This window comes from Vipera berus, assembly GCF_964194415.1.
Source record: "Vipera berus genome assembly, chromosome: 7".
NCBI lineage: Eukaryota > Metazoa > Chordata > Lepidosauria > Squamata > Viperidae > Vipera > Vipera berus.
This window is the reverse complement of record NC_138209.1, coordinates 51,939,850-51,964,411: the sequence shown is the minus strand read 5'-3', so window position 1 is coordinate 51,964,411 and position 24,562 is coordinate 51,939,850. Positions and strand designations below refer to the sequence as shown.

General features: G+C 40.1%; 1 protein-coding gene across 2 annotated transcripts in view; it reads right to left on the bottom strand.

Moving 5' to 3' along the window:
* Window positions 1–24,562, bottom strand: part of GPM6A (glycoprotein M6A) — a gene marked incomplete at its 5' end in the record, with an annotated part of 134,718 nt that overhangs the window by 5,619 nt on the left and 104,537 nt on the right. For both annotated transcript variants that reach the window (XM_081332410.1, XM_081332411.1), the window contains 4 exons: window positions 193–258; window positions 6,976–7,052; window positions 10,317–10,470; window positions 22,999–23,155. In XM_081332410.1, the coding sequence (XP_081188536.1) occupies window positions 193–258; window positions 6,976–7,052; window positions 10,317–10,470; window positions 22,999–23,155 (454 nt within the window). The remainder of the gene's footprint in view (window positions 1–192; window positions 259–6,975; window positions 7,053–10,316; window positions 10,471–22,998; window positions 23,156–24,562) is intronic.

Here is a 24,562-nt window from a genome sequence, read left to right as displayed (position 1 = left end):
GACTAAAGAGATTTGAATTCAAATACCTATTTAATCACGATGTTTACTAGAGGACATATTCATATTCCCTATCTCTTTTGACATGTATTTCCTGATGGAGCATCAAAGTTCCTGGGATTACCTTTAATGTTATAAGGATCCCGAGGACATAGATTACAACTTACTATAAAGGCAAAGTTGTCTAAATCTTACCATAGCAATGACAGCTGCTCCAGCCCCAGCCAGGGCTACAATAAACAAATGGAATGTCATGTTCAGCTACAAAAGGAAGAAAAAAAGTTACAAACTAAGAATATCAACTGAACCCATGCTATGCAAATATCACAGTGCACACACAAATAGTCATATTGTCACTACCATTATTCATTATTTTCTTTACAGTGAATTTGAAAATTGGGAAAAGCTGTCTTAGTTTCATTGATAGCCAAGCTATCAATGCAATAACAAAGCCTACTTTAGTAAGTAAACAGGGGTTGAACATCTTTCCTCAGTATTTCCCTGCTGCCTGTTTTGTTCTTTCTTTTTCCCAGATGGAAGCAAAACTGCATTTATCTGAAGAAGAGAAAGACAGCTATGTCTGTACTGGATAAACTGTGAGCCAATCAAAAGTGCAATCTAGCAAAATGTAATTTCGCCTCTTCTCAAATAAAAAAATATGAAAAGCTAATATATGATTTAACTGGAAGAGATGAGATAAAGTATATACAGCAATATAGTTTTAATCTTCCCAAACATGGCTTAGAAATGAAATATAATTATGTCTGAACTGGCCCGATGGCTAAAGAAACTGATGATATGTTGCTTCAATAAAAGCTCGGGTTGATATATTTTATCATTTTCTATACTAAGACATGGAAAGTATTTGACTAAAAGATAGTTGCAAATTGCCCACTGAGTTTATATGGGGCCACCAATCAACTGAAAATGAACAATGATAAGCCCTTCATTAATGCGTAAATCATCCATAAAATACCTTTTCCCTATATTATTAAAAACAGTCATTTGTTCAATCAAAAATATGATGGTATTAAGGACTTTATTTATGACCATTCAGATCAACACCTTCCTCAGTTGAAAAGGACTTACAACAAACAGAATCATCAGAATTAACTAGCTAACTGTCAGAATCCATTTATATCACATTTCATAATTGTATAGGTAGAACAACGTGCTATTTCTGGGGATTCTGCCATCTCTCCGAGGGGGGGGGAGAGGATGGTTACTAAAGCGATTTTCAAACAACAGGGGATGTTCTACTGGGGAAGGGAGGGGGGACAGACAGGTCTGGATTGTATCTTCATTTACAACTGAAAAGGAAAACAATAACCATAAAACCAAGGAGAGTTCCCTTTCCCATGGAAGGACCTGACACCTAGCAACTGACGACAGCCTGACCAAATGGATGAGGGGAGGGGCTGAAATGGGAATGGTTTATATAGGATTGAAATGTAACGTTTGTCAGATTCCGTCTTGTATTCCCACAATCGATTCCATCCTAGTAAACATTTTCCTTTTGGACTAAACTTGCATCCAAGAGTTCTTATTTCCTAAGATGTGGATTGAGGTGGGTCCTGACAGTAGACAGAATCTGCTTTAAGAGTCAACCTGGAAGGGAAAACCTTACCGGGGGACTTTGCAACAAATACAATGTCTGGCGACGAAGCAAGAGAGGAGGGAAGCCCCATGGAGGGGGAGTCTTCCCCCCAAATGGAATCCCAGAGACAATGGGAAGCTGAAGCAGCATATTCCCCCGGGGAAGCAGTACGACCGAAAACCCCGGTGGTCGATGGGCGTTGGAAGGAAAAGTGAGTGGGAAAAGGCTTCGGGAGAAACGACCCTGAGGCGTAGTAACCACCAACCGGAATGGAGGCAAGAGATGGAGAGTTCCCTGCACGCCAGCGAGGAGGAGCGGATCCTGGAAAAGGCCATTGATCTGATGAAAGCAACCCTGAGTTCACTGAGGGAGGAGAGAGCTGAAAATCGCAACCGAGGCAGCGCCTGGGGACGCAACTGGAAAGGTAACGGAGGGGATCCAACACCTGAAACCCCGGGGCCATCCAATGGAACAGGAATTGCTGCCTCAGCAGTACCCCCCCCAGAACCACAGATGGGGACCAGGATGAGGAGCGATACCGGCCATGGCGCAGACAACGCTCCAGCCAAAGACTCCCGCCCCTGGAAGTCAAATTCAAGGGGGAGCCATCACGACTGGGATTTTTCCTAACCCAAGTCCTCAGCTACATGGAAGAGTACGGACGGGACATCCCCAGTGACAAAACACGCATCCGAATTGTGCAATCTGCCCTGGACGGGACGGCTGCAGACTGGGTGGTGAACTTGCATGACTCCAACGCCCCAGAACTCAACGACTTCAACCGATTCATGTCATCTTTGAGGCGACGGTTCGAGGATCCTTTGGCTGACCGTAAGGCCCGGGAGAGAATCAAAACAGTGAGGCAGGGCAGGCGAGCAGTGGCTGATTATACCCAAGAATTCCGAGCCATTGCCAGCAAGCTGAACTGGCCAGAAGACATCCTCCTTAGCCACTTCAAAGACGGTCTGAACTACGACCTGTATGATGCTTGCCTGCCTCGAGGAGACCCACCCCACCTCGACGACTGGTACATCCTGGCGGAGGAAGTGGAAATAGACCTACTGAAGAGACACCGCAGAGGAAAACCATGGGGCCGCCTGCCACCCGAGCAAACACGCGAGGGGGAAAAACCACCAGCCACAGCCAAAAAATCAACAAGTTGCTTCAACTGCGGGAGAGAGGGCCACCGTGCTGCAGAATGTCGTTCAAAAGCCCCCCCACGAAAACCAGAGGCATCATCCTCCAAGAAGCCGGGGAAGCCCCAAGGCAACACAAAAGAATCTTCCATGAAGGGGACAGAGGCTGTAGAGTCCACAATTCCTGCCAGGAACTGGGACTGGACTCCAGCCTGCACCGCAGGGACGGTGGACAACTCGGAAGACAGCTCAGAGGGAGAACCATTGGTAAGTGGACCCCTTCCACCCATACTTAAGACAGTGACTATATTAGCTTCCCCTATGCCTGAAGCAGCCAAAATAAAAGCTCTGATAGACTCTGGGTGCATCCGCTGCCTTATCAGCCCAACGCTGGTGGAGAGATTGAGCATCCCAGTGAGGAGGCTAAAACAACCAATCTCTTTTAGTCAATTAGATGGGACAATAGCAGGGGGAGGACCAGCTACCCTAGCCACTTTACCAATCCACCTATCACTGGGGCCCCATGAGGAGGACATAACGTTTAAAGTGGCCCCAGGCATGGAATGCCCAATGATCCTAGGACTGGAATGGCTGAAGAAATGGAACCCCGGGATAAACTGGAGGACAGCAGAACTCAATTTCCCAAAGGGGGGGCAGAAGAACTTAGACTCCAAAAGCACCCCCCCAACCCAGAGGGAGGAGACAGCAGCAGTGGGGAAAGAGAAGGGATTACCAGAGATACCGGAGGAATACAGGGACCTGGCTGAGGTTTTCAGTGAGGAAAGAGCAGATGAGCTTCCCCCCCACCGCCCCACAGACTGCACCATAGAATTCAAACCTGGGGCAAAACTCCCAAAACCCAGGATGTATGCCATGAGCCCAAGGGAAATGGCAGAAATGGAGAGATTCATAAAGAAAAACTTAGAAAGAGGATTTATTGAGCTTGCCAAACCCAAAGTGGCCGCCCCGGTTCTGTTCAGGGAGAAGAAGGATGGGTCCTTTCGTTTGGTTGTGGACTATAGAAATTTGAACACAATTAGTGAATGTAATCTGTACCCCCTTCCCCTAATGAAGGATATGTTATCCCACCTATCGAAAGGAAAGATTTTTACCAAACTAGACCTGAGGGAAGCATATTACCGTATTAGGATTAAGGAAGGAGACGAATGGAAGACTGCATTCAACTGCCCAATGGGGTGCTATCAATTCAAAGTATTGCCATTCGGACTGCAAGGGGCCCCCGCAGTCTTTATGCAATTAATTAATGACGTGCTGAGAGAGCACCTATATAAGGGGGTCCTGGTTTACCTTGATGACATCCTTATCTTCACAGAAACCAAAGAGGAACATATCAAACTAGTCAGAGCAGTCCTGAAGAAGTTGCGAGCTGCCCACTTATATGCTAAATTATCGAAGTGTGAATTCCATCAGGAAAAAATCGACTACCTGGGATATCGCATATCTCCAGAGGGCATTGAAATGGACCCTGAGAAGGTCAGGGCAGTACTAGAGTGGGCATCCCCCCGCACACGGAAGCAATTGCAAAGTTTCCTGGGGTTTGCAAACTTCTACCGCCAATTCATCCCCGCATTTGGCCAAATAGCCATGCCCCTCACAAATTTGTTGAAAACGAAGGGGGGGTCACCTGTGAAACCCAGCCAGCCTCTGAAATGGTCAATGGAATGTCAAGCAGCATTTGAGAGGCTAAAGAGACTTTTTTCTGCTGAACCTGTCCTAAAACACCCAGATCCCGACAAACCTTTTGTAATACAGGCAGATGCGAGTGATGTAGCGGTAGGAGCCGTACTATTACAAGAAAATGATGGGGGGACATTGCAACCATGCGCATACACATCCAGAAAACTCACAGAAACAGAACAACGCTGGCCAATATGGGAAAAAGAGGCATTCTCGTTGAGGTGGGCATTACTAACATGGCGCCAATTTTTAGAAGGAAATAAAATACCTTTCCAGGTCTGGACAAACCACAAAAATTTGGAAGCACTAAAAACGCCCAGGAAGCTCACTCCTAAGCAAGCCCACTGGTCCCAACATTTTCACCGATTCAATTTCACTCTCAAACACTTACCGGGGGGAAAGAACTTCCTGGCAGATGCATTATCCCACATGCCCCAATATAACAGCACAAGAGTTACTGACTTTAAACCACTTGTACCGGAACAACAACTGGCAGCACCAGTCACCACCAGGGCACAAAAAAAAATGAAGCCGAAGGTAGATAGCCAAACTGGAATAGAATTCAGGAAATCTTTGGAAAGTGATGAATGGTTCCAGAAAAATAAACATGTGTGCACAATTAAAGATGGACTGCCGTGGGTGGGGGAGAAGCTATATATACCTGCCACACAGAGAATCAATTTCATGCAACTGTGCCATGATACAAAATCAGCAGGACACTTTGGCTTTGTAAAAACCTTACACTTAACTAAAAGGCAATTTTGGTGGCCATCTATGAAAAAGGACATAGAAAGCTATGTGGGTAGCTGTCAAATTTGCGCGATGGCCAAAAGACTGCAAGGGAAACCGCCAGGTCTGTTACAACCGGTGGCAAACCCCTCAGCCCCATGGAAAGAAATAGCCATGGATTTTATCGTAGAACTGCCAGAAAGTAATGGAAACACCGTAGTCTGGACTGTCACAGATCTGTTCTCTAAGCAAGTACATTTCATACCTTGCCAAAAAATCCCGACTGCAAAAGCATTAGCAAAACTTTTTGTACAGCATATTTACAGATTGCACGGGGTACCACAACGCATCATATCTGACAATTTACGTCGGCATTTTGGAAAGAATTTTTATCCCTCTTAGGAACCACCCAAGGACTGTCATCTAGTCACCATCCTCAGACAGACGGAGCTTCTGAAAGACTTAATAATATACTTGAACAATATCTGAGATGCTATATTAATTTTCAGCAGTCCGACTGGACGGACCTACTGCCTTTTGCAGAAGTAGCATATAATAATGCAGTCCACTCAAGCACAGGTTACACTCCTTTTCAAGTAGCTACAGGCCAGAGTTTCAACCCAAAACCATAACTAACCCCAAAAGAACCGGTTATCCCTGATCTGAAGGAATGGATTGCTCAATTACAAAATACATGGCCAATCGTTAGGAAAGCATTGGAAGATGCCAGAAAAGCATACAAGACACAGGCAGACAAAAAAAGAACCGATCCCACACCATTTAGGGTAGGAGAGATGGTATATTTATCCACAAAATACCTGAAATCACTCCAACCCTGTAAAAAACTAGGACCAAAATATATTGGACCCTTTCCAATTAAAAGAATCATAAACCCAGTAACAGTTGAATTAGAACTACCCAAAAATCTTAGACGAATACACCCAACCTTCCACTGCAGTCTATTAAAGAGAGAACAACAATCACCACTACGAGAAAAAATCCCACCACCACCACCCCCCATCATGGTGGAAGGAGAACAACATTTTGAAGTGAAAGAAATCTTAGATTCCAGAAAACACCATGGAACGATACAATATTTAGTGGCATGGAAACACCTCCCCTCCTCAGAAAATGAGTGGGTTAACAAACTCCATGTTAAAGCACCTAAGTTGCTTAAGAGGTTTCATACAGAATATCCAAACAAACCAGGCTAACATTTATGTTTTCTTTCCCCACAGATGGACTCATCGTTTTTCTGAAAGGAGAGCCGAATGTCAGAATCCATTTATATCACATTTCATAATTGTATAGGTAGAACAACGTGCTATTTCTGGGGATTCTGCCATCTCTCCGAGGGGGGGGGAGAGGATGGTTACTAAAGCGATTTTCAAACAACAGGGGATGTTCTACTGGGGAAGGGAGGGGGGACAGACAGGTCTGGATTGTATCTTCATTTACAACTGAAAAGGAAAGCAATAACCATAAAACCAAGGAAAGTTCCCTTTCCCATGGAAGGACCTGACACCTAGCAACTGACGACAGCCTGACCAAATGGATGAGGGGAGGGGCTGAAATGGGAATGGTTTATATAGGATTGAAATGTAACGTTTGTCAGATTCCGTCTTGTATTCCCACAATCGATTCCATCCTATTAAACATTTTCCTTTTGGACTAAACTTGCATCCAAGAGTTCTTATTTCCTAAGATGTGGATTGAGGTGGGTCCTGACACTAACTTTTTGTTGTCAAATATTAAGGAATTGGAAAAGTGTTAGTTACGTCTTTATACAATAACAAAACTTTTCATAGTTTTGTTTACCTCAGTAGATTCACACATCCTGAGGAAATTTTCAGATGCTGTACAAATCTTTTTTTCTTCTCCAATTGTTACAATTCCTGGTATAGATGAAACAGTCAGTGACTTTTAATGCATATTTATCACACATTCATTAGTGAAATTAACAATAAACTTAAACATAGCTTTATGTATAAGAAAATCCAATTAATTGATAACATGACATTTAAAAGCAATTTAAAGAATAACCTTGTTTTAGGAATCAGGAGGTATACTGGCTCTATAAAATTTTTGTACAAAAATATCACTGTTTTCTGCTTTCACAAGTTGTAACTCATAATATGGTCTTGAAAAAGTCAATTATATATTCCTTCATAATATTTTTGGCTGCCACACTGTAATGTTCAGTATTTTTTAAACAAGAAAATGAATGAAATTAAAATTCAATAATAATAAAAGCAATTACAGGTAATCCCCGAGTTACAAGCATTCACTTAACGTTAGTTTAAAGTTACGTGATGAGCACCCCCTAGTGCTTACAAGCAAGTCCCAAAATTATGAATAATGCAGCACCACGGCAGTCATTCTCCCTTATGAGCAACCACAGTGGCTCTGCAACATTCACCCTAGTTATTCCCTCCCTTCCCACCCCCGGCCTGGGTCTCCATAGGCACCAGGCCTTCAATACTCACCCTGCAAAGATTGAGATCCTTCGCTTTCTTGGCTGCTCCAGGCCTTCAGTGTGTTCACAGAGAATGGAGGCCTAAAGTAACGCAAGATCACGCGAGATCAGTGGGGCAAAATCTCACACTACTGATCTGCATGATCTCATGGTACTTTAGGCCTCTGTTCTCTGCAACAGAGAATGGAACCAAAGCTGTGGGGTGTTTCCACGTGCATCTGGAAGCTGGATTGGGGCATTGGAGGCCTTTTCCAAGCCGCTGCCACTGGGATCTGAGGCCAGGGGACACTTCTGGGGTCCCCTGCGGCCCTATCCAGGCTCTGGAGTCCTTTTCAAGGCTGCTGCTGCCCAGATCATATTTCTGGGTTTCAGCAGTCTGGAAAAGGCATCCGGAGCCCAGTTCTGGCCGTGGGAGACTGCAGAAGCATTCTCTGGCCTCAGATCCAGTTGGCAGCAGCCTGGAAAAGGCCTCCAGAGCCTGGATCAGTCTGTGGGGGGGATGCAAAAGCATTCCCTGGCCTCAGATCCGGGTGGCAACAGCCTGGAAAAGGTTTCTGGAGCCTGCATGGGGCCACAGGGAGCTGTGGAACCATTTCCCAGCCTCAGATCTGGGGGGCAGTGGCCTGAAAAAGGCCTCCAGAACATGAATTGGGCCACAGGTGGCTCTGGAAGCATCCCCCAGTCTCAGATCCAGGCAGCAGCAGGAACCGCGGCAGAGACGAGATGGCTCTTTTCCAGGTGAGTCTGGTGTGGCAGGAAGGGAGGGGGAAGCTTAAGGTATCTTAGTGGGTCAGGGAGGCCTTGGGAGCCTGTTCCTTCACTAAGCCCTCCATGGCCTTCCCCACCCTGAGATACCTCATGTTCACTTAATGAGCCGTGTGCATTTTAATGAGCAAGGGAGTGATCTTGTTCAAGGTACAAGATTCACTCTACAAGTTTTCGAGTTACGAGTGGAATGTGTGCTGCCACCACATGGCTGTTTTGGGAAATTATACATTATGCTAATTTTGGTCAGCCAAACCCCTCCTACCCTATGACATATTTCCTCCTTCTCCTGATCATGTGCCGTACACCTCTCCCCTTTCTGGGATGGACTTCCTCCTTCTGCGTCCCTGGGGACTCTCCTCCTCCATAACTGGCAGAGACACGTGCTCCTCCATGACCAGCAGACATCTGTGCAGACACTGAGTCATTACTGTCTTTTGACTATTCTGGATCAAACTGCTGTATTGTGATTGATCCCTTTGTTAAGACCCCTGTGCTGGTCTATATAAGCAGGTGTTATCACTATTAACAATTCTTTCCAGATAGCAGAACTCATGAAATACCTTGATCATCCAGGAATACCTTTATTTGCATGCAGATGAGATTACAGCAGATAAGGTGTAAACAGATGATGTATGGACGATATTCCAAGGTCAAAAGACAGTAACGACTCAGTGTCTACACAGGTGTCTGCTGGTCATGGAGGAGCACGTGTGTCTGCCAGTTATGGAGGAGGAGAGTCCCCAGGGAAGAAGAAGGAGGAAGTCCATCCCAGAAAGGGGAGGGGTGTAAAGCACATGATCAGGAGAAGGAGGAAATATGTCATAGGGTAGGAGGGGTTTGGCTGACCAAAATTAGCATAATGTATAATTTCCCAAAACACCACATGGTGGCAGCACAGAATGGGCAGGCTCCATTACACTCATAACTCAAGGACTACCTGCACAAGTATAAATAGACCAAAATGCAGAATTATCAAAACTAAAACCAGTTTAAGATTTTAAAGAAACCAGTAAAAATAAGAAATCAGAGTCATCTCTATTACATGGAAAGCTATATAAATTTGGTAAATCATTTTTGTAAAAAATCAAAACATGACAGGAAAAAGTTCTTCACTGCTCCCTGAGTTTGACTGAGAGCACCAACAACCTCTCAGCTACAAATATTCTCCTTTTTACCACATATGGTAGAAAAAGATATTCAATAAATTCTAGAAATCAATCAATTACTCTGTGTACCAGCCAAAAAGGGACGCGGTGGCTCAGTGGGTTAGGACGCTGAGCTTGTCGATCTGAAGGTCGGCAGTTTGGCGGATCGAATCCCGAGTGCCGTGTAGCAGAGTGAGCACCTGTTACTCGTCCCAGCTTCTGCCAACCTAGCAGTTCGAAAGCACGTAAAAATGCAAGTAGAAAAATAGGGACCACTGTGGTGGGAAGGTAACAGCGTTCCGTGCGCCTTTGGCGTCTAGTCATGCTGGCCACATGACCACGGAGACGTCCTCGAAGAAGTGCTGGCTCTTTGGCTTTGAAACGGAGATGAGCACCGGCCCCTAGTGTCAGAAACGACTAGCATGCATGTGCGGGGGAACCTTTACCTTTACCTACCTTACCAGCCAAAAGCGCTCTTACCCATAGATGATAAGGATAGAAAGGAGTTGAAATTAAACAAAACTAAACAGATCCATCCAATTTGATATGCAATAAACAATATTATTAGTTTAAAACCAGGATCAAAATAGCCAAGGAGAGCAAAATCAAAAGCCTGTTGCTAATAAAGACCTACATTGGTGCAGAAATTTACTCCAGAGGAGAATGATAGATTTAGAATAATATTTGTATACATCCAAGATTTCAAACAGCAAACATGCCTTTTAATTAATATTTTATTGATATTGATAATCAATATTTTAACTGTTTACCAAACTGACGAAGATCCAAGCAGAAATTTGCTCCTTCCACAAGGGTGGTGTTTTTACAAATGGTCCACAGGTTGAAATACATGTAAACAGGCAGAGAGGTGAAGGCTGTAACTCCCAGCCAGGCCAACATGAAGATATAAGTCAGCATGATAAACTGTAACAAATATGAACAAATAAGATAAAGTCCGCCAAGTGTTAAAACCTGCAGAGAAGAAAAGTAATATTTGCCATAGAACAAAATATTTATCTGTTACAATTGGCATAAACAATTAATTTCTTATGAGACCGAAAAAAGGCTCAAGACAAAATGCATATATTAATCACTAAAGTAATTTAATCCTATATTTAGGCTTCCACAGTTAAATAATAATAATAATAATAATAATAATAATAATAATAATAATAATAATAATAATAATAATAATAATAATAATAATAATAATAATAAAGTTGGAAGGGACCTTGGAGGTCATCTAGTCCAACCCCCTGCTCAGGCAGGAAACCTTATACCATTTCAGGCAAATGGCTGTCCAGTCTCTTCTTAAAAACCTCCAGTGTTGGAGCATTCACCACCTCTGGAGGCAGGTTGTTCCACTGGTTAATTGTTCTAACTGTCAGGAAGTTTCTCCTTAGTTCTAGGTTGCTTCTCTCCTTGACTAGTTTCCATCCATTGCTTCTTGTCCTGCTTTCAGGTGCTTTGGAGAATAGCTTGACTCCCTCTTCTTTGTGGTAGCCCCTGAGAAATTGGAACACTGCTATCATGTCACCCCTCACCCTTCTCTTCGTTAAACTACACATACCCAATTCCAGCAACCGTTCCCTATATGTTTTAGCCTCCAGCCTCCTAATCATCTTTGTTGCTCTTCTCTGTACCCTTTCTAGAGTCTCGACATCTTTTTTACATCATGGTGACCAAAACTGGATGCAGTATTCCAGGTGTGGCCTTACCAAAGCATTGTAAAGTGGTATTAGTACTTCACTTGATCTTGATTCTATCCCTCTGCTAATGCAGCCTAGCAGTGTGTTGGCTTTTTTGGCAGCTGCAGCACACTGCTGGCTCATATTTAAGTGATTGTCTACTAAGACTCCGAGATCCCTCTCACAGTTTCTACTATTGAGCAAAGTACCACCTATACTATACCTATGCATTTGATTTTTCCTGCCTAAATATAGAACCTTACTTTTTTCACCATTGAATTTCATTTTGTTAGATAGTGCCCAGTGTTCGAATCTGTCCAGATCCTTCTGTATCTTAAGCCTATCTTCTGGAGTGTTGGCTATTCCTGCCAGCTTGGTGTCGTCTGCAAATTTGATGAGTTCCCCATCTATCCCCTTATCCCAATCGTTAATGAAGATATTGAAGAGCACTGGGCCCAGAACAGAGCCCTGGGGCATCCCACTACACACTTCCTTCCATGTAGATGCAGTTCCATTGAGGACCACACGCTGAGTACGGCCTGTCAGCCAGCTACGAATCCATCTGGTGGTAATGCTATCTAACCCACATTTTTCTATCTTATCAAGTAGTAGGTTGTGATCTACTTTATCAAATGCCTTACTGAAGTCCAAGTAAATTATATCTACAGCATTCCTCTGGTCCACTAGTTTTGTCACTTGGTCAAAGAATGTAATAAGATTTGTCTGGCATGATCTGTTTTTGACAAACCCATGTTGACTTTTAGTGATGACTTTGTTTGCATCAAGGTGTTCACTGATTTGTTGTTTGATTATCTTTTCCAGAATCTTCCCAGGTATTGAGGTCAGGCTGATAGGTCTGTAGTTTCCTGGATCTATTTTTTTTCCCTTTTTTGAAGATGGGAACTACATCAGCTCTCTTCCAGTCCTCTGGGAGTTCCCCAGTGCTCCAGGATCTTTGAAAAATATAGTTCAGTGGTTCTGATATCACGTCTGCCAGTTCCTTGAGAACTTTGGGGTGTAATCCGTCTGGTCCTGGTGATTTGAACATGTCTAGGCTGGACAGGTGCTCACTTACCATTTTCTTGCCTATCTTAACTTGCGTTTCTATTCTGTTTTTTATGGCACTGGTTTGGGTAGGTTGGACTGTTTTTTCCCTTTGTGTAAAGACAGATGCAAAAAACGAATTAAATAGTTCTGCTTTCTCCCTATGGGATTGATTAGTAGTAGCTCTGACAAATACAAAATACGCTATAAAATGGAATAGTAACTTCTGTTTCTATCTATTTAGTCATTGGATTTTATTGATTCATTATTTTTCTTCTTTAAGGCAAATATTTTTTAAAGTTTTAATGTTTAATATTTAATCCATTGAAAGAATTTGAAATGACTTAGAAATACAATATAGACACAGTATTTATGCTCTGTCAGTGATAGAACTTTACATTAACTTGAAACCTGGACAAAGTATTCTATCCCAGTCACTTTAATTGCATAAGGAAATGATCATAGCCACTCCTATATCAATAACTGCCCTCTCTATATTATTTTGCTCGACAATAGGTTACATTGAAGTCATCAATATTTAAACCCCACATAGGGTGATGTGAGACAGAATTGGGTCTCTGGTATGGGGCTACATCTTTCAAACTGCATGAGGACATTTAAGCGTTACAAAAAGCCAATTTCATAAGAACACTCCATCTTACACACACTGCTCTCATAAAATAAATGCAATCTTATAGACATTAATATATTTCTTTTATATTTTATTTTGGGGGTTTTAAATCAAATCCACTAAAGTAGCTGGAGAATCAAGAGATTGCACCTCAAGCTGGTAAGCATTACTGTATAACTTTTGCAATTGATACATACGCCTGCCATTCTTCTCCCTTTGTTGTAAATGAACACTGTTGATATCTGTAATTCCCCAATCCCCTATTTTCCTTCCAATAGTAGTAAACAGTTTCCCATATGTAGGTGATGCACTCACCTCACCTGAAATAATAACAGTTTAAATAATCAGAACCTTTTTTAAAACAAATTCTTACAGGATCACAGAATGCATGGAGCAGAAGAACCAGCCATTGAAACCCACAATGGGCTGAATTAAATATTTCATTTACTTTCCAGAAAAATATACTCAAGTCATTTCAGCAATCCTCCCTCAATCCTGTTGGGAAAGGTCAAGGCATATCCACAAGTAGAACAACAAGTCTGCACTGCTCAATTTTAGCTCTCATTTTATTAAAAGCATGAACTACATTTCAATTCTTACTATTTTTCTGTATGTTTTCCTTTCTTCTCTAACTATCCTTTTTCCATACTGACACAACAATGACAAAGGTGAGCCAGCAGGTTATTAATTTATTTGCTTCAGGCAGATTTCCAGTTGAAAGACTGATAATAAACTGTTACACAACAGATGAATATATTAAAAATAATGCTGTGCCCAAACTCCACCTTGTATACTTCTTTTGTCACAATGAGGCTGGGAGCTGATATGCATTGTGCTTTCTCTATCACAGCTCATAAAGTTGTTTATGTAGCCCAGGCAATTGCTCTTTTAATAGTTGAATATACAGTAGTAGGCAGAGATCCTGTATCCTATTCTAGTAACAGAAAAATAACAATTACCTAAAATTACCCTAAACTTCAACTCAGTGTGACATGTGATATAGATTACCTTCATCAGGATTTAATACAATTAGGAAGTTGCCTTGGAAGCTTAATTAAAATAAAAAAGTAAATGAACTTCTCATTTAAAAAAGATTGAATTTTCTGTCTTAGCCTTCTTCTATCATTTCTGTTTAAGAGCTCCATGAAACCACAGCATAATGCAAATAGATAAGACATCTTTCCCAAATTTAGACACGTTCACTGCAGAAAGTAGGTGGAAACAAAACTCATTTTAAAATCTGAGAATACAGACTACAAATAAAAGACATCATTTATTTAGCTAAGAAGGCATACTGATGATAGGATATGGTGATTTCCATTGGATGCCAAGAGTTAACCTCACCCAAAGGTTCCAAATAGATGTTAAACAGGAATGGAAAGGGAGTCAAACCCTGAGGTGATCCACACAGAACACATTTAGGCTAGAGCTCTCCCTGCTACAAGTGGAACTGATATTAGACAACTATTACAAAATTATGCCTACAGCTCCCAACCTTCTAAACCAATCCAAAAGGATGTCATGATCAATGGTACTGAACATTGCTAAATGAGGGGAGGACACATATATTTTTTTTCTTTTTTAAATATAATAATTATTTTTTAAAACAAACTAAGATTAAAAACTAACAAAAACTAGTATAAAGTAGGGGGGAAGAAAAAGCAAAGAAAAAGAAAAAGCAAAAAATGCAAGAAAAGAAAAAAGTTGAAGAACGAAAAAAATATCAATTTAGTACAAGAACCAACTTAATTCTGATTAGTTCAGAGTCCACTTCTGACCTGATACTAAGCCCTCAAAGCATCTACATACAATGTGTTCTACCTTCAATCAATAAGTAATATATTAAAAAACATAACCATTTCAACATCTTCTTCAGGACTGGAATAATGTAGGAAAAAGCTCCTGCACAAGGATAATACTGGGAGGAACTCAAGTAAATAGGCTTTTCCAATGACATGCAACAAAAACAATAGATAGGATCATTTTGGCTTATGATGCTGGATCACTAGCAGAAAAAATCCTGTGTCAGCTCTAAAAGTAAAAAGGGCTGAGAACAATTGGAAAACAACACATTCTTCATAAAATTCTCATCCAGTTGTTGTTGTTGTTAGCTGCGAAGTCGTGTCCAACCCATTACAACCCCATGGACAAAGTTCCTCCAGGCCTTCCTGTTCTCTACCATCTTCTGGAGTCCATTTAAGCTCATGCCTACTGCTTCAGTGACTCCATCCAGCGACCTCATTCTTTGTTGTCCCCTTCTTCTATTGTCCTCAATCTTTCCCAGCATTAGGCTCTTCTCCAGTGAGTCCTTCCTTCTCATTAGGTGGCCAAAGCATTTGAGTTTCAACTTCAGGATCTGGCCTTCTAAAGAGCAGTCAGGACTGATCTCCTCTAGGACTGACCAGTTTGATCGCCTTGCAGTCCAAGGGACTCGCAGGAGTCTTCTCCAGCACCATAGTTCAAAGGCCTCAATTCTTTGGTGCTCAGCCTTTCTTATGGTCCAACATTCACTGTCATACATTGCAACTGGGAAGACCATAGCCTTGACTATACGCACTTTTATTGACAGGGTGATGTCTCTGTTTTTTAGTGTGCTGTCTATATTAAATATTTTAAAAACTAAATATATATAAAAGTACTTTTCTGTGCCATTGTAGAAAGTGATTTTACTGTTTTACCAACAACTTCATTCTCAGCATGAAATTATCAGTCGAGAAATTGCCCAGTATAAGCTAAAAGAAATCCATGTTGCCCCTTTTTTGGAGCTGTATATTTTCAAAGTACCAAAGCTTAATTTCCTTAAAGAAAAATATCCCACAAGTATCCCAGTATTTTAAAAAATGATTTGCCATATGATACAGAGGGCTGATGTTTGAACAAACATAAGTAAAATCTATGTTGTTGTTGTTGTTAGCTGCAAAGTCGTGTCCGACCCATCGTGACCCCATGGACAACATTCCTCCAGGCCTTCCTGTCCTCTACCATCTTCTGGAGTCCATTTAAGCTCATGCCTACTGCTTCAGTGACTCCATCCAGCGACCTCATTCTTTGTTGTCCCCTTCTTCTATTGCCCTCAATCTTTCCCAGCATTAGGCTCTTCTCCAGTGAGTCCTTCCTTCTCATTAGGTGGCCAAAGCATTTGAGTTTCAACTTCAGGATCTGGCCTTCTAAAGAGCAGTCAGGATTGATCTCCTCTAGGACTGACCAGTTTGATCGCCTTGCAGTCCAAGGGACTCGCAGGAGTCTTCTCCAGCACCACAGTTCAAAGGCCTCAATTCTTTGGTGCTCAGCCTTTCTTATGGTCCAACATTCACTGTCATACATTGCAACTGGGAAGACCATAGCCTTGACTATACGCACTTTTATTGACAGGGTGATGTCTCTGCTTTTTAGTGTGCTGTCTAGATTTGCCATTGCTTTCCTCCCCAAGAGCAAGCGTCTTTTAATTTCTTGGCTACAGTCCCCATCTGCAGTGATCTTGGAGCCCAGGAAAATAAAATCTGTTACTACCTCCATTTCTTCCCAATCTATTTGCCAGGAATTGAGAGGGCTGGATGCCATGATCTTGGTTTTCTTAATGTTAAGTTTCAACCCAACTTTTGCACTCTCCTTCTTCACCCACAACAAGAGGCTCTTTAGTTCTTCTTCACTTTCTGCCATTAGAGTGGTATCATCTGCATATCTTAGGTTGTTGATATTTCTTCCAGCAATCTTAATTCCAACTTTTGATTCATCTAGCCCTGCCTTTCTCATGATGTGCTATGCATATAAGGATGACAGTATACAGCCTTGCCGGACTCCTTTCCCAATTTTGAACCAATCAGTGGTTCCGTGTCCAGTTCTCACTGTTGCTTCTTGACCCGCATATAGGTTTCTCAAGAGACAAATAAGATGGTCTGGTACTCCCATCTCTTTAAGAACTTGCCACAGTTTGTTGTGATCCACACAATCAAAGGCTTTAGCATAGTCAATGAAGCAGAAATAGATGTTTTTCTGGAACTCCCTAGCTTTCTCCATGATCCAGCGTATGTTGGCAATTTGATCTCTAGTTCCTCTGCCTCTTCGAAATCCTGCCTGTACTTCTGGCAGTTCTCGATCCACATACTGCTGAAGTCTAGCTTGCAGGATTTTAAGCATAACTTTACTAGCATGTGAAATGAGTGCAATGGTGCGATAGTTTGAACATTCCTTGACACTGCCTTTCTTTGGAATTGGAATGTAAACTGATCTTTTCCAATCCTGTGGCCACTGTTGAGTTTTCCAAATTTGCTGGCAAATTGAGTGTAGCACTTTTACTGAATCGTCTTTTAAGATTTTGAACGGCTCAGCTGGAATACTGTCACCTCCACTAGCTTTGTTGTTGCTCAACTTTCCTAAGGCCCATTTCACTTCACATTCTAGAATGTCTGGCTCGAGGTCAGTGACCACCTCATTGTGATTATCAGGGATGTCAAGCTCATTCTTGTATAGTTCTTCTGTGTAATTTTGCCACCTCTTCTTAATCTCTTCTGCCTCTGTCAGGTCCCTGCCATTTTGGTCCTTTATCATGCCCATTTTTGCATGAAACATTCCCTTCATCTCTCCAATTTTCTTGAAGAGATCTCTGGTCCTCCCTATCATATTGGTTTCTTCTATTTCTTTGCACTGTTCATTTAAGAAGGCATTCTTATCTCTTCTAGCTATTCTCTGGAATTCTGCATTCAATTGGGCGTATCTTTCTTTTTCTCCCTTGCCTTTTGCTTCCCTCCTTTCCTCAGCTATTTGCAAAGCTTCCTCAGATAGCCATTTTGCTTTCTTGCATTTCTTTTTCTTTGGGATGGTTTTAGTTGCTACCTCTTGTACAATGTTGCGAACCTCCATCTACAGTTCTTCAGACACTCTGTCTATCAGATCTAATTCCTTAAATCTATTTGTCACCTCTACTGTATATTCAACAGGGATATGATTTAATTCATACCTGAGTGGCCTAGTGCTTTTCCCTACTTTCTTCAATTTAAGCCTAAACTTTTCAACGAGAAGCTCATGGTCTGAGCCACAGTCAGCTCCTGGTCTTGTTTTAACTGACTGTATAGAGCTTCTCCATCTTTGGCTGCAGAGCACATAGTCAATCTGATTTCTGTGTTGACCGTCTGGTGATGTCCATGTGTAGAGCTGTCTCTTGGGTTGTTGGAAAAGAGTGTTTGCTATGACCATCGTATTCTCTTGACAAAATTCTATCAGCCTGTGCCCTGCTTTATTTTGTACTCCAAGACCAAACTTGCCTGTTATTCTGGTTATCTTTTGGCTTCCTACTTTAGCATTCCAATCCCCCATGATGATAAGGACATCATTTTTTGGTTAGTTCTATAAGGTGCTGTAGGGATACATAGAACCGGTCAATTTCATCCTCTTAGAATTTGAACTGAGATCATTCTGTCATTTTGGGGATTGTATCCCAGTATTGCTTTTCCTACTCTTTTATTGACTATGAAGGCTACTCCATTTCTTCTGAGGGATTTGTGCCCGCAGTAGTATACCCGATGGTCATCTGAATTAAATTCACCCATTCCTGTCCATTTTCGTTCGCTGATTCCTAAGATGTCGATGTTCAGTCGTCATCTCTTGTTTGACCACGTCCAGCTTGCCTTGATTCATGGATCTTACATTTCAGGTTCCTATGGAGAAATTCTTTTTGCAGCATCGGACTTTCCTTTCACCACCAGATACATCCACAGCTGAGCATCCTTTCGGCTTTGGCCCAGTCACTTCATTCTTTCTGGCACTACTAGTACTACAACTTTGCTGTTCCCCAGTAGCATATTGGACACCTTCCGACCTGAGGGGCTCATCTTCCAGCATCATATCGTTTTGCCTTTTGTTACTGTCCATAGGGTTTTCATGGCAAAGATCCTGTAGTGTGTTGCCATTTTCTTCTCCAGTGGATCACGTTTTGTCAGAACTCTCTGCTATGACCTGTCTGTCTTGGGTGGCCCTGCATGGCATAGCTCATAGCTTCATTGAATTACACAAGCCCCTTTGCCACGACAAGGCAGTAATCCATGAAGAGGTCTCATCCAGTAGCATTTGTCAATGCCAGAAGTCTCCAATACTGTCAGATTTTTTTTTTATTTTTTTCAAAATAGACACGCTTCTTTCAACTTTTATGAGAAACACTTGCCAAAGCTGAAAAACTCAGGCTCTCATGAAAATACTTACCTCAGACATTTCCTGAAGCACCTTTCAAAGTTGATTTGGCCTTGGTGAATGCAGTTGGTAAAGTTGAAAGACAAAGCATTTGCAAGGCAATGCTCTCTTCACAACATTCTCTGTCAGCACTCACCAAAACAGGAAGGTTTGGTTTTTGTAAATTATAAGGATAATTGCTTCACAACGATGTACATTAAGTTGAGGCAAATTATGAGGTGTTGTCAACCAATACTCTTTATCAAGGCCAATCTAATGCAGTCAGTTATAAGATTCTTTTCACTTCAGTTATATATGGCTACCCAGAATAAATTCTGGATCTAACAGTCACCCTAAATGTGGACCTCATCCTTAAGGAGAAAAACGGCTCTGTTCATACATATGCTCCTAATCCCCCAGAATCATCAGTTCAGTTTCTACTTCTAATCTCATCACTGTACTTGTGACAATTAGTTCTAACCCTACACATGACCCCTCATTCAGTGGTTTCATATAAATATTAAATAACACAGGAGATAAGGTGGAGCCTTCCAGGATTTTCTTCCAGGATCATTCCTAGAAACTGAGCAAACAATCCTTATATTTTCTAATGATAATACTTAAACTGGAAGTAGAAGAGGCACCCTTATTTTCTTCAGTCATTTGAAGAAGATACCATGGTCAGTGTTATCAAAAGCTAATGAAGCATGCAGAAGTATGACTCGGGGGTGGTCACACTAAACACTATCTAGTGGAGATCATCCATCAGGCTAAGCAAGTCTTCATGCAAAAGTAGGTTAAAATTCCAAAATGGAAAATAGCTTTAGAGAGTATTTACATAATTTTGAAATAATATAAATAAGGAATATCGGCATCTTAACCTAAAAATATTTTAAAAATTGTCTGCTATATTCTGGATATTCTAAATCTCTCAAATAACATAATGCAGAAAAAAGACACACTAATCATAGGATATAATAATATTTAACATAATAAAGCAGCTCTTCTAAAGATGTTTTAAATGTGGAAGGAATATGGTTGTTGATATGAGCTTAATACTATTTTTTTTCAAATTATGCTGAACACTACAATGTTGTCAATTTTGATCTCTATAATATACATTATGTAATCAAAGCCATGTTTTTCCCTTTTACCAGAATGTTTTTATTTTATTTTATTTACAGTATGTTGTATCCTTTCACTCTTACATAAAAAAATAAAAATTATGCATTATAAAAATAGAAATAGCGATACCATTTTTTCACCTACATATGAAATATTTGTTTTCTATTTTTTTTTCATATACCATCATATTTATATACAGACAGCTGTGGTATTATTAAAATTCTAAAATTATTATACATTAGTTACAATTCTTCTAGGCTACCCATATTCTTCTTACATAAAGGGGTCATAACCTATGAGTTAGCTCAAGGGTCCCCAACCCCCAGACCGTGGCCTATTCAGAACCGGTCCATGTGAGAGGCAGATCATGCACATGTGTGCCTGCAGCTCAACTTGCCCAAGCAGTGGGCCGGCACACACGAGCATGTGTGGCCAGCTCAACTTGCAGTCAAGCTGTGTGCGCAAGCTCCTGGGCGCCGGTGCACCTGCATGCGTGAGTTGAGCTGCATGGGCACACATGTGCACCCGCCCACCTCTCACACAGCCTGGTTCTTCTCTCCCCCCCAACCAGGCCTCCAAGCTGCAAAGGTTGGGGACCCCTGAGTTAGCTGATATTCATGTTGCTACTGTTTTTTTTAAAATCATAATTTTCCAAGGATTTCCAAGGATTTGATATACCTTATATACTTGCAAAAATTCTAAAACTGTGAATGCTTCTGACCAGAAAAAGAAATAAATCATTTTAGAAAGTCCAAGTCAGAAAATTCAATTCAACAGAAATTAATTATTCTAGGATCAGTATGTCCATCAGTTAAGTTAAATATGTGAGATTCAGGACAAATAGATAATTTATTCTTATTTATTTCTATTTCATGTTTCTAGATCACCCATCTCTCCCAAGGGAATTAATAGTTGCAGGAAAATGTATCTGTACTTTTCTGAATGTGCAGAGGTATAAATATATAGGATAACAAAACTCATGAAGTACAAGTACTGAAATGCATCAAATTATTAAATTGGTGTGAGTGGCTCAAAGGAAGATGTTTTGTAGCTAATAGAATAGAATCTTAATGGTAACATTGCTATCTCATTAATGATTAATAGTGTCTGCAAATTTACTACAAAAAAGAATTAATTTGATGGTAAAATCAATTTATTGAGAGACTAGTTATCACAAATGGTACTAAAAATAACAACTGTAAATTTCACTTTTTTCTGAAACAGACACTATGAACAATGAAAGGATTCTGTTAAACAATTACTCAATTCTGAGCTTCTCAAAGATAAGAACCAAAAACATAAGCTAAAGTAAAGATAAAGTAGAATATATTTGTCAATATATGTTCTGAATATGAAATGAAAAATAATACCTCAGGAAACTTACATGAGGTACAGAAACTGCATGATAAAAACGGGTGTTTATTATCAGATTAAATTTGAAAGACTGACATGTTTTTATTAGCCAACTGAATTAATGTGATATTCGTACCAAAAATGGAATGAAATGGAAAGAAAATGGAAAGAAATTCTTTCTTTTTGAGCTACTTTTTAAAATTAAAGCCACATTTACGGCTTTCCATGCTTGTCAAAATCAGATATAAATTATTATAAATGTATTGTAAATATCTTGCTCAGTTAATATATATCCCCAAAAGAGAAAATAGTGCCTGAAATCTGATGTTTTTCTAGCAATTGCAGTATGTTTGTCTCCTCAGATAGCATAATTACCATAATTAAGACCACACACACTGTGGTTATTTTTCATTATTTAATTTAACAGAGGTTCTTGCATTAGTATTAGATATACCTATTAAATGGACTCAATTTTTTTTAGTGGAACAGATAAGCATGGCTCAATCCACCTCTTGAATAAGCCAGCTTACTAAAGTTACTTCACAGTATGGATTTTCCATGCAGTACGGTATTTATTCTCACCAATCCTCCAAAGAACATTTTTAAGCAGAGTCCTAGATATCAGTACACAAACAGATAGGGAGTTATTAACAAAAAAATAAATCTTTAAATTGGCTAAGGACAAAACTATTTTCCAAGTCAAAAAATATCTGCCAATGAGTTTGACACAAATCTTAAGAAGGGCTTATTCAAGAAGAAGATTTGAGTTGTGGGATTCCATGTCAAACATGGGCACCCTCGCCACTTGCTATATCATGAGAGGATCTGTATATGTGGTGCCCTAGTCACTGAAGGTATTGCTCATGTTTTGTTTGACTATCATTTCTATGTCTCTTTTAGGCTTAGATATTTAATATCCCTATTTGGATTGCCAACATGATCACCAACATCCGATAATGGATATGGCACAAGTAGAAGAAGATTTGAAATATCTAAGCCCACTGGGACCTGAATCACACATTTTCCTATTCCATCCTGCCCTTTAAGGTATATATTATGAGCAAAACTGCTAAGCTTATGGTCAAGGTACTTCAGCTAAAAACTCATATATTGAACAGATTGGATTTTCTAGCCAGCAAGCCCCTAGACTGGTTAAAAGAGAACTACGATATATAGTTAAAGGTATCAAATGTGTAAAATTTCTTCGGTAACAAAATAATGTGTTAGTGATAAATATTTTTGATAATTGATAAAATATCACAATTTCAAAGAGCAATTGATTATAACTTTGCACTTGAAATTTTGATTAAATGAAGACTATTTTAGTAGACATACATTCTGAGAGATAGACTTTGAGTCTATAGACAATGAATTAAATTAAGCATGTCGACCCTGCTCAAGTTAGTATATTATGACAGCTATGCAATCAAGAGTGTCATACTAACATACCCAGGCACTGACACATCTGCCGCAAGTGGTGATTTTGAAATCTCCATAGAGATCCTTGATGGCACCAGTTGTAAAAAATCCTTCCACCATCAACAAAATGCCATAAACAAAGAAGGCAGCTGCTACTCCATAGATCACATATTTGAAAATGTCAATCCTGCAATTAATAGAATTCATTGTTAATGAGGCTTGAATGTTAGTATTAGAATTTATTTTAAAAAATACATTTCTCTAGTTGATACCAATTTTATCATAACAATGAATCATTTATAGGTTTTCACTTATGAATAGCAAAATATGATGAATAGATTCTAATCACTAAAAACTATTAAGTCATTTACGCTAAAGAATGAGATTGAGTCCATAAAACACCCAACACAAAAACACATAGCAATGGCATATATCAACTAAACACAATTGTCATATCAGAGTTTATTCAGAGCAATATGATAATCTTTCAAAATAATCATACAACTGGATATTTAGTATTATTGTCAGCAAAGCACAACCAGCACTTGTTGGAAGGATCAGGCAAATCTATAGAACTCAGACATTCAAGGCAGTCCTTTATTCACTATCAGTTGTTTGTGATTCTATCTATCTATCTATCTATCTATCTATCTATCTATCTATCTATCTATCTATCTATCTATCTATCTATCTATCTATCTATCTATCATCTATCTACCTTGCATATCCATTTTTTATATTACTTTAGCAGTTCTTTGCCAACATTAAGTTTTACTGCAATCTCTTTCAACATAAACAGACTGGAATTGTAGTCTTATCAATCTGGAGGACAATAGATTGAGGAAAGCTGAATTTTATGTGAGCTAAGTACATATATTATCAAGTGTAAGAAACCAGAGCCAAGGTGGCTCAAATAAACCTGTAGGTTTATTACATGCTAAATCTCTCTACAAGAATCTGAACTACTAATGGTCAAAGCACATTGGCGGTAGATATTCAAGGTGGGCTGGACTTAGATCTCTTAGATCTCTTTTGGGAATGAACAGACTTGAGACTGATGACATGCTTGATCCCTTCCTCAGGCTCAGCCTGGTCATCTGTTCTCTAAACATATGTATACAATGTCATAATGCACAGTGGCTCAGTCAAGATTTTAGAATAGAAGTTCTTTTAATAATTAAAAAAATAACAGTATGAGGTGGGAGGACAATTATTTCAGTTTCATCTCTTTAAATCTCTTGCTATACCTACAGAGATGCAAGTGGTTTTATAACTTGCCTGGACAATCTTGAGGAAAAGATTGGAGATTTTGGGGAAAATCTGCAATAATTGCCTATCCTAATTGTCACTCTTTCCATAACCTCACTCATTTATCCCACATTTATTACACCAGCCTGGACAATATATGACCCTACTCAGAAACCTACACTAAGCTTGAAAAAGATTTTAAGTTTTTTAATTTATTTATTCCATAGGCACACTTATATTATGATTTAATGTATCCCTTATTTTATGTATTATAAAACTAATTGATTAACTATTATCCTTGCAGAAACAATAATAAACAATATTTGGATGATATAGGTAACTGATC